This window comes from Leopardus geoffroyi, chromosome C1 (genome assembly GCF_018350155.1).
Source record: "Leopardus geoffroyi isolate Oge1 chromosome C1, O.geoffroyi_Oge1_pat1.0, whole genome shotgun sequence".
Taxonomy (NCBI): domain Eukaryota; kingdom Metazoa; phylum Chordata; class Mammalia; order Carnivora; family Felidae; genus Leopardus; species Leopardus geoffroyi.
Window position 1 is genome coordinate 50,231,477 of NC_059328.1, and position 13,338 is coordinate 50,244,814.

At 41.4% G+C, this 13,338-nt stretch overlaps 1 protein-coding gene across 11 annotated transcripts in view; it reads left to right on the forward strand.

Moving 5' to 3' along the window:
• NFIA (nuclear factor I A) overlaps window positions 1-13,338 on the forward strand; it is a 377,934-nt gene that overhangs the window by 239,607 nt on the left and 124,989 nt on the right. For all 11 annotated transcript variants that reach the window (XM_045477608.1, XM_045477613.1, XM_045477616.1 and 8 more), the window contains exon 4: window positions 8,727-8,801. In XM_045477608.1, the coding sequence (XP_045333564.1) occupies window positions 8,727-8,801 (75 nt within the window). The remainder of the gene's footprint in view (window positions 1-8,726; window positions 8,802-13,338) is intronic.

Below are 13,338 nucleotides of genomic sequence, written 5' to 3' on the forward strand. Positions count from 1 at the left end.
GAGACAGAAAGCATGTGAGCCAGGGAGAGGGGCAGCGGGAGAGAGAGAGAGAATCTATTTGTTTAAAGTTTATTTATTTATTTTGAGACAGAGAGAGAGCAAGCAGGGGAGGGGCAGAGAGAAAAGGAGGGAGAGGACCCCAAGCAGGCACCGCACTGTCAGTGCAGAGCCCGATGTGGGGCTCGAACTCATGAAGCGCGAAATCATGACCTGAGCTGAAATCAAGAGCTTAAACTGACTGAGCCACCCAGGTGCCCTGAATGAAAGGGAGAGAGAGAGAATCTTAAGTAGGTTGGTTCCATACTCAGCACAGAGCCCCATGTGGGGCTTGATCCCACAACCCTGGGATCACGACCTGGGCCAAAATCAAGAGTCGGACGGACGCTCGACCGACTGAGCACCCCCAGGCGCCCCTCTTTTTCTTTTTGTCAACTCTTCCAGGTGAGCAGGCTGAGTGGGCAGGGTGGTTCTACTTCACACTGTCATTCAGGGTCCCCTGCTCCTTCGCTCCCTCTGCCTTACTGCTCTGCCCTCCTATGGGCACTGTCTTTGTCTTCATGGTTGACACTGCTCTAGCTCATAAAAAGAAGAAGAAAGAGTGTCTAGGGCAGGAATTTCTTTTCAGACAGGTTGGGTAGGAGTTGATTGTATCACTTCCATTGACTTTCCAAGTAGTGGCCACTTCTGACTGTAAAAGACGCTGAGAACTACGGTCTGTAACTGTCAGCCAAGGATATGTATGGACAACCAGCAGGCTTGATACAGGACATTGCAAGAGTCTTTGCTATAGCCTTTCCTAGAAAGGTCTTATAAAAAGACCCCATTTTGTTTGTTTGTTTGTTTGTTTATATGGTGATACGCTTATTTATTTGGTTATTTATTTGTTTACTTACATTTATTTATTTAAATTCAAGTTATTTAACATACAGTGTAGTATCGGTTTCAGGAATAGAACCCAGTGGTTCACCACTTCCATATAGCACCCAGTGCTCATCCCAGAAAGTGCCCTCCTTAATGCCCAGCACCCATGTAGCCTATCCCCCCACCTGCCTCCCCTCCAGCAACCCTCAGTTTGTTCTCTGTATTTAAGAGTCTCTTATGGTCTGCCTCCCTCCCTGTTTTTGTTTTTCATTCCTTTCCCCATGTTCATCTGTTTTTGTTTCTTAAATTCCGCATATGAGTGAAATCATATGGTATTTTTTTTTTATTTTTAGAGAGAGAGAGAGAGAGAGAGAGAGAGCACAAGCCGGGGAGAGGGGCAGAGGGAAAGGAAGATAGAGAGAGAATCTCAAGCAGGCTCCATGCTCAGCACAGAGCCCAATGCGGGGCTCTATCCCACGACCCTGAGATCATGACCTGAGCCAAAAATCAAGAGTTCAACATTCAACCATCTGAATTACCCAGGCACCCCTAAAAAGACCCAATTTTGGATAAATACATTAGTGAAATCTTGGTGTAAACATGTTTCTTAGCTAGGAGCATATCCCCCCCCCCCCCCGCCGCCCATCAACCCCCAATAGTAAAGACCTTGTGGTATTTCTTCTTGAATCCCCAGGGCCTAGGACTGTGCTTGACACATAATAGACATCCGGTACATATTTGATGAATGAAAGCGGTAAACCAAATATTGACTTTATGGATATGGCAGAACAAACAAATTAAAAACACAGATTAGTGTTGTGTTTTTATCGAATAATAATTAGATAATAGTACCTGAGCAGGGCAGGGAAATTTGGGGCAACAAAAAAAGGAATCAACAGTACATAAGTCCCACGACCCATACTTCTAAAACCTTATCTTGTCTCACTCTCCTTTTCAGCTAAGACTACGTTATTCCCATACTAGAGACAGTTCCTTGCTGTGTTGTGATAAACCAAAATGACAATCATGACATATCCAAATGCATTTATGACAACCCTTTTCATCTGAGATTCTCAAAACACAAAGAAATGTTATTTCTTTGTTTTACACATTCTCAGACACAACTTTCTAGACATAGAAGTATTATGGTCTCATTGACGGTCCAACAACCTATGTCATTCTTTTCATGTTTACTGTAAGCAGACTACTGAGTGAAATCTCCACCGTTGTAAAGATTAATCACACAAACAGAACATCTATATATTTTTATTACTACTGCATTCTTTTTAGTAGATGTCTGAATTTTTGGCATTTGTTGTAATATTAGGAATTATTCTAAAAATAAATAATATCTCAAGTGTTATCCACGAATGACAGAATAATTTAAGTCGTCAATGTATAGTCAAAAATGAGACCCAAAGTTTAGAATTTGGGCTTACTGGACCACCCCATCCTTTAAACACCTGTTTTCTGGGGCACCTGGGTGGCTCTGTCGGTTGAGCATCTGACTTTGGCTCAGGTCATGATCTTAAGGGTTGGTGAGTTCAAGCCCCACATCAGGCTCTCTGCTCTAAGGACAGAGCTCGCTTCGGATCCTCTGCCTCCCTCTCTCTGTCTCTGTCTCTGTCTCTGTCTCTCTCTCTCTCTCTCTAGCTCTGTCTCTCTCAAAAATAAATAAAAACATTAAAAAATTTTTAAACCCTTTTTTCTAAGATATTCCAAATCTTGGGGAGCCTAGGCAGCTCAGTCGGTTGAGCGTCCGACTTCGGTTCAGGTAATGATCTCACCATTGTTCAGTTCAAGCCCCGCGTCGGGCTCTGTGCCGACAGCTCAGAGGCTGGAGCCTGCTTCGGATTCTGTGTCTCCCTCTCTCGGCCTCTCCCCTGCTCGCACACTGTCTCTCTCTCTCTCAAAAATAAATAAACATTCAGATACTCCAAATCAAGAGGACAGAAGTAAGGTGTCACTGGAGGTGAGCCAAGAATAATTTGCACTGTGCTTTAGAGGGCTACTAAGTCAGGGTACCTCGAGTTGCTCATCTGGATCAGTAAATGAATATTTCTTACACACCTAGACAAAGTGACTGTGCTGGGCTCTGTGGACAATGTACAATCACAACCTATAACCCTGCCTTGCTGGGTTTTTGGTACCAGTGTGGAGCTAAGGCAGATAAACAAGTAACTCCCATGTAAGGTAGAAAGAGGCTATGACGTGAGACAGGTAGGGTAGAAGTTCTCCTCAACAGTGTTGGCTGAGCACATGTGAAGTGCCCCGACTGTAGGGAATGGGGAAAGTGTAAGAGCCACATTCCGTTTCCGTAGGTGGCTCATAGGCCAGTGGGGAGGTTATGCAAGGAGAAATTCAGTCGTGAAGGTAGACTTTTCTTTAGAGGACGAGCATGTAACTTCTGTGAGAGCAGTGTCCTCAGGACGTAGTCAGGGTCTGTCATCTCTAATACTTTCACAATATAAATGCATGAGAACAGGGGAACCCTTTTCCTTTTGAGGAGCCCAGACGCACAAATGTGGAAAAGCCCGGTCCTTGGCTTATCTTTTCCTAGTGATGGAACCTTATTTACCAAGGGGAGAATAGAATAGAGAGGCATTCTTTTTGATGAAATGACCTGTGTATTGCAGTTTGCATCCTAATTAGCCAGATGAGATTTGATGATTCAGAGCTGAGAGCCCTTTGCTTAACAAGACAAACAGAAATACCATCTAGTGTGTAAACTTTCTTCCTCAGATATATCCTCTGCTTCATGGACATTCAAATTTCCTTTCAAGGCCAACCCTCTGGATGGTTTGTCCCCAGCTGTTTCTTCCCCTCGACCTCTGAACAGTTCTGCAAGGTCACCTGTCTCTGCAAATCGAACTTGTTTCCTTCCCTGCCTGTTAAAAGGTAGATAGATGTTCAGTCCCTTTATAAGATGAGATTTGGTCCCCATACTATGGCATTTTCCCTAATAACTGCTGATATCATCGAGGCAAAGAGAACTGCTTTTCCTAACCACCCATAAAAGAATTTAGCTTTTTATATTGCTGCCTCTCTTAGAAAGCCTCATCTCCCCACTGTGAGTATGGCTGACTCCAAGGTATTGAAATCTGTACTCTAATTGGGAATTCACTGAACAAGACTTCAGTGAATGAACTTTTTTGGCCATTTCCTATAAAATGGAAAAGATTCTGCTCCTCCTCTGAAACTACAATACGGTTGCTTCTGAGCAGTAGTTCAGGATTGGAGGAGATCACTGCGAAATTCGGGTTTTCAGCTAAGACATATTTAACAAAAGTATGTTTTGCGCTCATTTCTGAGAGGCTGTATTCAAAATGTAAATCTTGGGACCTTTCAGGGATGTTTAATCAGCTTTCCAACTGAGGATCTTTTCATGTGAATGTTGAAGGTTGGAATTACTGGAATTGACCTTTTTATTTTCTTTTCCATTTTTCTCTCATCTGGCAATAAAGTAGAACACCCAGATTAGTGTTATTTCCCTGCAAGTCATTTTTACGACTTGGTTTGTGTTAGTGAGAACGAAATATTAATCTGCTCAGGTTTGCTTAGTAATTACATTAGACGTGTCACTTTTTCCATCATTTCTTAGGTTTCATTTCTCGTTGCTGTCTTCCTCTAGAGTTCACCAGCGGGTTTCCAAATAATTGGTGAAGGAACAAAACCAGTTTCATAGTCCCTCCAAGTTCCATGGAATGTTTACAGAGACCTTTCCCCAGGGACCCTTTATAGACAAGATGGTCACATCAGGGCTTGTACAATCATTCTACGTTTTATTTTATTTTTTTCTGATTATTTTACATCCACATATAGTTCACCTTCTAAATTATACACATTCTACTAAAATAAGCCTGAGGGAGCAGGTTGCTGAGAGGACAAGGAGGATCCCGTTGTGATTTTTGTGGCGACTTTATCAGGATCACACGAGATTCTAGTTGAAGCTTGGGATTAGACTCTTTTGGGGGCAGGGCTTATGTCCATTAAATCATGCTGCCCTTTAACACTCTAGTTTAACTCAGTCCCCCCAAAATAGGGACCACAATCACACTAGGACAACCCCCAGGCATTTCTCAGCAGAGGACCTGATGGCACCTTCTTGACTGGAAGCTCCACCCTGCATGGATGGTCTCCTCTGTCCTTGTCCTCCTTAGTCTGGAGGGATGGTTTGGATTTTTCATTTTAACAGTTTTCAGATGTACAGTAGCTCCAACTTAGTTCAAACTGTATTGCTAGAGATGAGAGAGAGAAAGAGACAGAAATAAGTTCTGTCAACATTTCTATAAAAAGGAAAATAAACATCCTCAAGCCCAAATTGAGTTGTTTTCCCTCAGAGGCACCTCTGGAGTGCTTACTGCCGACCAGGCACTGTGTTAGGGACCTGGGGGGCCTGGAGACACAGAAGATGCTCTTTCTCACAGGGCTCACAGCCTAATATGAGAAAAAGACAAAATGACAGTTCAGTGGGCTAGCTCCTAGATGAGAGCCATACTCTGCAGACCTGGTCAATATTGAGAAAAGAGAAAAGGAGTCTTTGCCAGCAGTGCCGGTGAGCAGAGAAGGCTTTTCATAGAACGACAATAAAGCTGAGTCCTAAAGGACAAGTGGGAGGTTGGCCAGGCAAAGAGTAGGAAGGACAGACAGTCTGGGAAGAGGGAACAGTGTGGGGAGAGGAGTGAACCAGGGCCATGGTAGAAAAGGCCCAAGAGGGTAGGGCTAGAAGAGAGAGAGAGAAGAGATTTTTTAAAAAATGAACCTAGAGAGGAAAAGAGATGCTATGTCAAGAGTGGTATGCCATATGATGGAATGTATACTGTGCCCTGAGTTCTCTGTGGGGCTCTGGCAAGATTTCTGACAGGGCATTGGATTTATCTCAGATTACCCAGCATCTCATTCTTTCTTACCCCAGGGCCTTTGCAAATTACTAATCCTTCTGCCTGAAGAGCTCTTTCCCCATCTTTTCATGACTTTCTCTTTAGTATTTTTCAGATGTCAGCTCTTAAGAGACACCTTGTCTGACCACCCTTTCTAAAGTGTTTCCTAATTGTTTTCTTCATTTCATTTGTACCATTTATAATTTTTAAATTTATTCATTTGTTTTATGTGTTCAGCTGTCTCTAATCTTAGACTATAAACTCCCTGAATGTAGGGACTGTATCTAGAACCCCTAGCACAATGCCTGGATCACAGTAGGTGCCCCCAAAATATTTGTGGAATAAATAAATGAGCCTTCAGATTTGCCTGTGAGGGACAGCTCTAGCTGCAGAGTGGACAATGGACTAAGGAGAAACCAAGACTGATAATAGAAAACATAGTTAGGAGGCTGCCCCATCTGTCTGGTGAGAATCGGGAAATGTCTGGGCCAGTCATGGAGGGAGTGGAAATGGGAGATGTACTTGGAGTCAAGAAATGGTAAAGCATGGAATCAGTGAGGAGTAGTTGGATGTGGGTTTTATAAGAAGCAAGAGTTAGGGATGGCCCCAAAACATAGAAAGCTTGATGGTGGTAGATGGTCCACTAAAGAAGGAAATTCCATAGAGTCAGAACAGATTTTGGGGGGAGAAGAAAATGAGCTCGACTTTGGACATGTTGGGTTTGAGGATACCTGTAGGCTATCTGGGTTTAAATATCCAATAAACATTTTGAGAGAGATCTTGGTAAACGGCCAAGATTTGAGAGTCATTGGCCGACAGAGTCGTTCATCCACTCATTGAACAAATACTCACTTACTAACTGCTTTGTCCCAGGCATTAAATACAGTGGTGAATGAAACAAACATTATTCTAGTTTTTAGAAACATCCCAGTCAAGACTGGTGACTGGTATCATGGAAATAGAGGAACTAGCTTAGGAATACACCTTTTGAGCACAAACCCCGGGGAGCACCACATCTAAGAGGTGACCTTACAAAAGAAAAGGGGCCATCAAGAGATGATAGTTTGAATGAGCGCAGGTGTTTCTCCCTCCCAAGTCCTTGCACCCAAGTAAACTTAGTTTTCAAAATATAGTGCTTGCTTTTTTGGTGGCAGGATTGAAGTACACGTGTTCGCATTCACTCTGTACAGAAATTCTTGTTGAGTTGTCCTTAAGGAATTCCAAAGGTTGGAACTGAGACAAGAATCAGCCCGCAAGCAAGAGACACAGGCAGAGATAAACAAGAGTTGGAAATCAACCCAGAGTTTCCCATTCAACTATGCATTTCCTTGTCCTTGTTAGATGTGTTTTAAGTCAAACTTAATGTACATTATGGTTGGATTCCCTTTGTTAGAGTCCATGGGGTTAATGCAATGTTAATGTCGTCACAATAGAAAGAGATGTTATAGTCTGTTTTGCCAAGACCAGTTTAGAGAATTTTGACTTATTTGCTTATTTTTATTTCTCAATTATCTTAATCCAAGAGACAACACCTCAGGTGCTTACCGAATAAAAGTCAATCAAAGACCTGGGTGGGAGTTGTTTTGAGAGTTGAAATTTCTTAAGCACATCTTCAAGTGAAAGTTTGCCCATTTACTTTAAAACACAATTTGTATGTAGCTACTGCACATTCTAAAAATTAGAGTTGTTTTATCTGAAATATCATAGATTATGTTTGATACAAAAATTAACTGAAAAAAATTTTAAACTCAGCAAAAACAAAAATATCTTTCTAATTCTAATGCAACCAAAAGAAAAAGGATAATTTGTACATACTTTTATAATTCTCCAAACGTAGTGATTTGTTGCATGTGTTTATGTGTGTGATATTTAATGAATTTATTGGTGTATAAACCATACCACAGGTAAATTTGCTTCTGCTTAGTAGTGGGTAAAATCTATTTTTTATCAGTAAATCTTATATATGGACTGTTATGTATTAAGTGTTTCTTATGTTGCATTTCTTAAGGTATGTTTCTAATATGAAAGGAAATTTTTCAAAATCCCTTTGGCCAACTTCTCGTTTGGCCCTAATTTTAAAGCAGGTGATTATGCTAACCCTATAGACAGATCTCAGCTAGATTTTACCTATGTGAGACTCCAAATCAGAAAACTTGAGAGGCAGAGAAAGAAACAACATATCATAAATTATGGATTCCTTGCTATTTATAAGTTTTATATTCCTAAATGCACCATAAAAATAAATAAGCAGTTGATAAAGAGATGTAATAGATATGTTAAAGGAATTAATTAGATCCAGCAAAAATAAAACAGATGCAAATTCAAAGATTGCCATTTCGAACCATTGATTTATTATCTTTTCTAAAAAAAAAAAAAAAAAAAGACTCAACCCACCCACTCATGAAAAAACTCTTTTGTTTGTGCTCAGAAGTCTTTGTTTTCACGTCTCAAGGGTTGGCAAGGGTTGGGGTTTGCTTTTTCTACGATGGCTTTTTAAAGATTCACCCTGTGGTGCCTCTAAAAATGAAGAGAACATCCTTAAATCTTATTTGATTTGAATGAATGGATAGCTAATGCTGATCAGATGTTTCTTTAGAGAATAATGTTTAAAAACTGGTATGGAACTTAGGTATCCTGGCTGATTCATAGGTAGGCTGTTTTCATCCCAGCTGTGAAGGTCTCAGAGATCAGCCAAGGTAACCATTTATTTTAAATCTTTTGTTTCAGATTTCCTGTTTTTTTTTTTTTTTTTTTTGACCATTTCAAAAATCACCCAGTTGTGTCATAGCTTTCCATGACCCCCAGATTCAAACCAAAAAACCATCTATATAACGAAGTGACTGTACCCTCCCACATAAACTCTAAGTAGAGCAGAATATGAAATTAGACCTTGCCTTTTTTAATCACAATGAAACTAATATTTAGAATTCTCTTGTCAAATGTCTTCTATTTATGACACCGTTTCTTTTGTTTTTGTTTCCCCAGGACATTTGGGCTTCCAGGACAGTTTTGTCACATCAGGTGTTTTTAGTGTGACTGAGCTAGTAAGAGTGTCACAGAGTAAGTATAATTTTGCTTTGATTTGGTACACATTTGCCTTGGGTTTGTGCTTACTTTCTGCCTGGGCCTCCTAGAGACATAAATAGCTTTCAGAATCCCTTTTTCATTCACCCATTGGAAGAATTTCGCCACGCAGTTTATTTGACAGCCAAGAATTTAAATCAGGAAAAATTAAATATCATTTTAATGTGAGACATAGGGAAAGAACTGAAATCCTGACTGTCTCACATATTCCCTACTTTATAGTGTGAACCTGGTTAAAAAAATTTTCTGAGTCTTCCCTGATTTCTAAGAAATTCTGCATTTTAAAAGAATTTGTTTTTGACCTTTAAAGAATGCTAATGCCCTCAGCATGAGTGACACAGTACAGCATGATCATTACCCAGTTGTCAATAATCACCAACAACAATGAATTAAGAGTACCTGTCACCACCCTGTTCCATTGATCAAAAGGGTCATTGATTATATTTTTGCTATGACATAATCCAGACAGTCCAAGGAGAAGATATAGGATATTCTGTCTCTGTGTTTCTCTCCCTCAGTCTCTCTGTCTCTGTCAGTCATACACACACATACACACACACACACACACACACACACTGTTGCCTTCCCTCAAAAAACATCTCTTTGTTTTTATTTAAATGCATACCTACAATGACTATAGTGTCATAGGTGGCAATAACAAGAGGAAAATTTAAATATCAAATGTTACAATTTTACTTTTTATTCCCCTCCTACTTCAAAATACTGCTTATAGATAAAATTTACAATGTCAACATTGGTTTCGAACTGCATCAAATCCTTTGTGGAATGAGGTGGAGTAAAAATAAATATTTTCATTTCAAGTCCATACCCCCCATTCACTTCATTACAGTCTTGCAAATTTGACCGAGTAAACCAGTCAATCTCTGACAAGATGTCGGGTCACGCAAGCCATGCCATCCCAATCGCACAAGCTCAGATTCTCTCTCCTCTTATTTCTTAATGCTGGAAGGCTGTGAAGAATCCAGAAAGTGGGATATAAGATGTGGGGGCAGAGGATGTGGAGTTTGAGGGATAGATAAAAAAAAAAAAATCCAATGACTGTTGAGCAGTCACTATCTGCCAGACGCTGTGTTTTCATGTGTGTTATATAAATTAATCTTTGCCATAAACTTGTTAGGTAAGTACTTACACTCATTTTCACAAATGAGTTAAATTGGGTGTCTATTTAAATCATTCACCAAAGTCAAATAGTGGGCAAATAGTTAAAGCTAAGTCTGTGTCTTACAGATGTGTACTCTTGCATGGGCCCAACAGAACTTGAGAAAGTGTACAATGTGAGACTAGACAGGGAGACTAGGGGAAAGGTAACTTTGTGGATGAGAATTCTGGCAGTTGGGACCCTCGGTTGATCCTGGGGGTGTTCTGGTGTTAGGGAGGTGGAACCATAGGGAATGAGGTGTCAGGAGCAGTGAGGGTATGAGTTGGAATGGAGACGTTGCTTCCATGTTATCAAGTATGCTTCAAGTATCAACTGGTGAGGAAGAGACTAGATTAGGTTGGAGGATATGTGCCTAGCACAGCTGACTAGCCAGTCATTTGCCATGGATAAATAATGCAATTTTTTTAAACTGTTTTTCACTGGGGCACTGGGTGGCTCAGTCAGTTAGACGTCTGACTTCGGCTCACGTCATGATCTCACAGTTCGTGGGTTCAGACCCCGTGTCAGGCTCTGTGCTGACAGCCCAGAGCCTGGAGCCTGCTTCGGGTTCTGTGGCTCCCTCTCTCTCTCTGCCCCTCCCCTGCTCACTCTCTGTCTCTCAAAAATAAGTAAACATTAAAAAAAAGGTTTTTTTGAATAAAATTGTTTTTCACTTTGTAAGACTTAAAAAGGACCGCTATCCCACATTTTCTTATAACTTTAATAATAATAGTAATGTAGAATATATGCCTTTCAGAGGGTAATTACCGTAATGGCATTCCAGGTAAATACATTCCTTGAGCCCTTACTTAACTCTAGGATTGGCGCACTCGAGCTTTTTATTCTACCCTGGCTGCTGTAATGCTTACATTTGGTCTTCATTACCATCAGTGTCCCAAGGCCTGGATGTTGTATGAGGAGGCCCGCGCTGCTCAAGACCGTCCCCGGCATCTTGTCCCCCTTCCATTTTCTGTATGCCCCTTTAAGGTCTTCTATCCCAAGGCCTATCAGTTCCAAGCTAGATTAGCCCTCTATTCAGTCTACATAGCATGGTTGCCAAGTGAATTCTAAACCTGCCTTCAAGACTGCCAGAGGGTATGGGCAGACCACAGATTGAATTTGCAGAGGGACCTGGTTTTGTTTCCTGTCCCCATTTAGGGGGTTATGTTGCTGATGCCCGGCATCATGAGCGTCCTTCGGCTCTTGAATGCTTTTCGATTCTGCACACTGCTGTGTAATCGCTGTAGGACTCACTCACACATGGCCTCGTGCTGACTAAAACTGTTTGGCAAGAGTGGGACTGGGCTGTGTCAGCTAACTCATGGCTTCAAGCCAAACTGCTGTCCAGAGCCCCCCTCCCTCTTGCAGATCTGTAATCCAGGTTTGTCAGGGTATATGTCACAAGATTGCCTTGGCTGCTGGGGTTACGGACCCACCCCCAGCTCAGGTTGCCTCACCCACACACCTTTCTGAAAGACTTAACACTCGAGCCACATGATGAGTCAAAACCCTTCACCATTCCTTACAGCACTGCCCCCTTCCCTGAGCTGGAAGAGCTAAGGGTCCATGTTAGAGGTGCAGTGGGCACTTTTTACAAATGAGCAGGGCTGGGGTGCGTTCCACAGCCTTGAAATAGAAACAAGCTAACTGGCACAGAAGTTGATTAAATGCACCATGTTAGGCCTGTTAGGAACATGATGCAACACTAACATGAAAAATTACGGTAGCTAGTATTTACCAAGCATACACTATGTACCAGGCGTTGTGCTAGGCACTTTGTACACATCATCTCGTTCAGTCCTCCCATGGTTGCTATTATTGTCCTTTTTATAGTTGAAGAAGATGATGGTGCTCAAAGAGGTTAAGAAACTTGCTCTTTTGACTTTGCTGTGCTCAGCTAACTGACTGCAGACATTTTTGTCGTGACCTCTCCTGTAACTGCATTAGAGAGCTACGGAATCTTTGGATTCTGTGTTTTTATTAAAAAACCACTTCTTGTTAGAGTTGATAAACTTTTAGCTTGTTAATCTGTGCATTAAAAAAAGGGTGAAGCTACTTTCATGTAAACTCAAACACTTAATTAAACTTCTTTCCCTGGATTGGTTTTCAGTTCTGATATATTTTTTTTAATGAATAGGCTTTATTTTTACAGCAATTTTAGGTTCACAGCTTTAGGTTAGTGAAAAGTACAGAATTTTAATATTTACACCTCCCCAAATAGTTTCCTGTATATATTAACATCTGTTGTTCATGTGGTACATTTGTTACAAGGGAGGAACTGATATTGACCTGTTATTGTTAACAAAAGTCCATAGTTGACATAAGGGTTCAGTTCTTTGTGTTCTAGATTCCGCGTGTTGACAAATGTATCTTTTATTGCAGTGTCATACAGAACAGTCTCACTTCCCGAAAAATCACCTGCCCTCCAGCCGGTCATCTCCCCAAGTCTCCAGAATTACTACTCATTCTGTGAATAGTTCAGCCTTTAACTGGATGTTTTTAATGGCCTCAGAGTCTTAGAATTTCTTCCACTCTGCTGCGCGTTTCTTCTTAACCCCCTCTTACTGATCTCAGCCCCACCCAGTTCCCCCCATCACACTTATGACCACATATGTGGCCTGGAAATGTCAAACTGGTGGTGGCCTCAGTTCGAAAAATTTCCCTCCTCCTGAATCTTTAGTATTCAATGTTAAAATCTGCTGATGTAAATATTTACTTTCCTCAGGTTTCCAGTTAGTTTCTGTTTCTCGTTTTCCTCCTTTTAAATTTAACAGAGGAGGGAGGTGCTATTTCAGCATTTCCTCCTGAGGATTCACTGAAATAACCGCGTGCTAAGTTTGTTGTTCATAATCGTGTTACTACAGGGTGGCAATGGCAGAGAAACTCAAGAGAAAAGCTGCTGGTTTAGCTTCACACATTCAGAGGTGAGGGTCAGGCAGCGAGGTTGCTTGACATTAGATTATAGTGATCAGATGCATGGAGCTGTTAGAATCAGGGGCTCCCGCTGTGGTCTCTCACTAATTCCCCTCTCACCCTCGCCTCCCGCCTACCCACCTACCCTTTCAGTTTTTGCATTATGTCGAGTCCACGAAAGGCAAGAAAGGAGAGTTCTGTTTCTCTTAGCAGCAAAGGAAGTACCACAGCATAAAAGTAGATGTATATATGTGGTCCTCCTTGTGACAGGGCCATCTGAAAGTCGTTCGAGTAATTTATTACTTTGTTCCAGGAGAGGGTCGGGAAGGGGGAATACAGATCGCGAGACACTGTGCCAGAGGCAGAGAGAGGTCTTCTCTGCTCCGAGGGAGGGGGGTTTCCAAGTGCTAACAACGCAGTTCAGAATCACTAAAGTTGTTT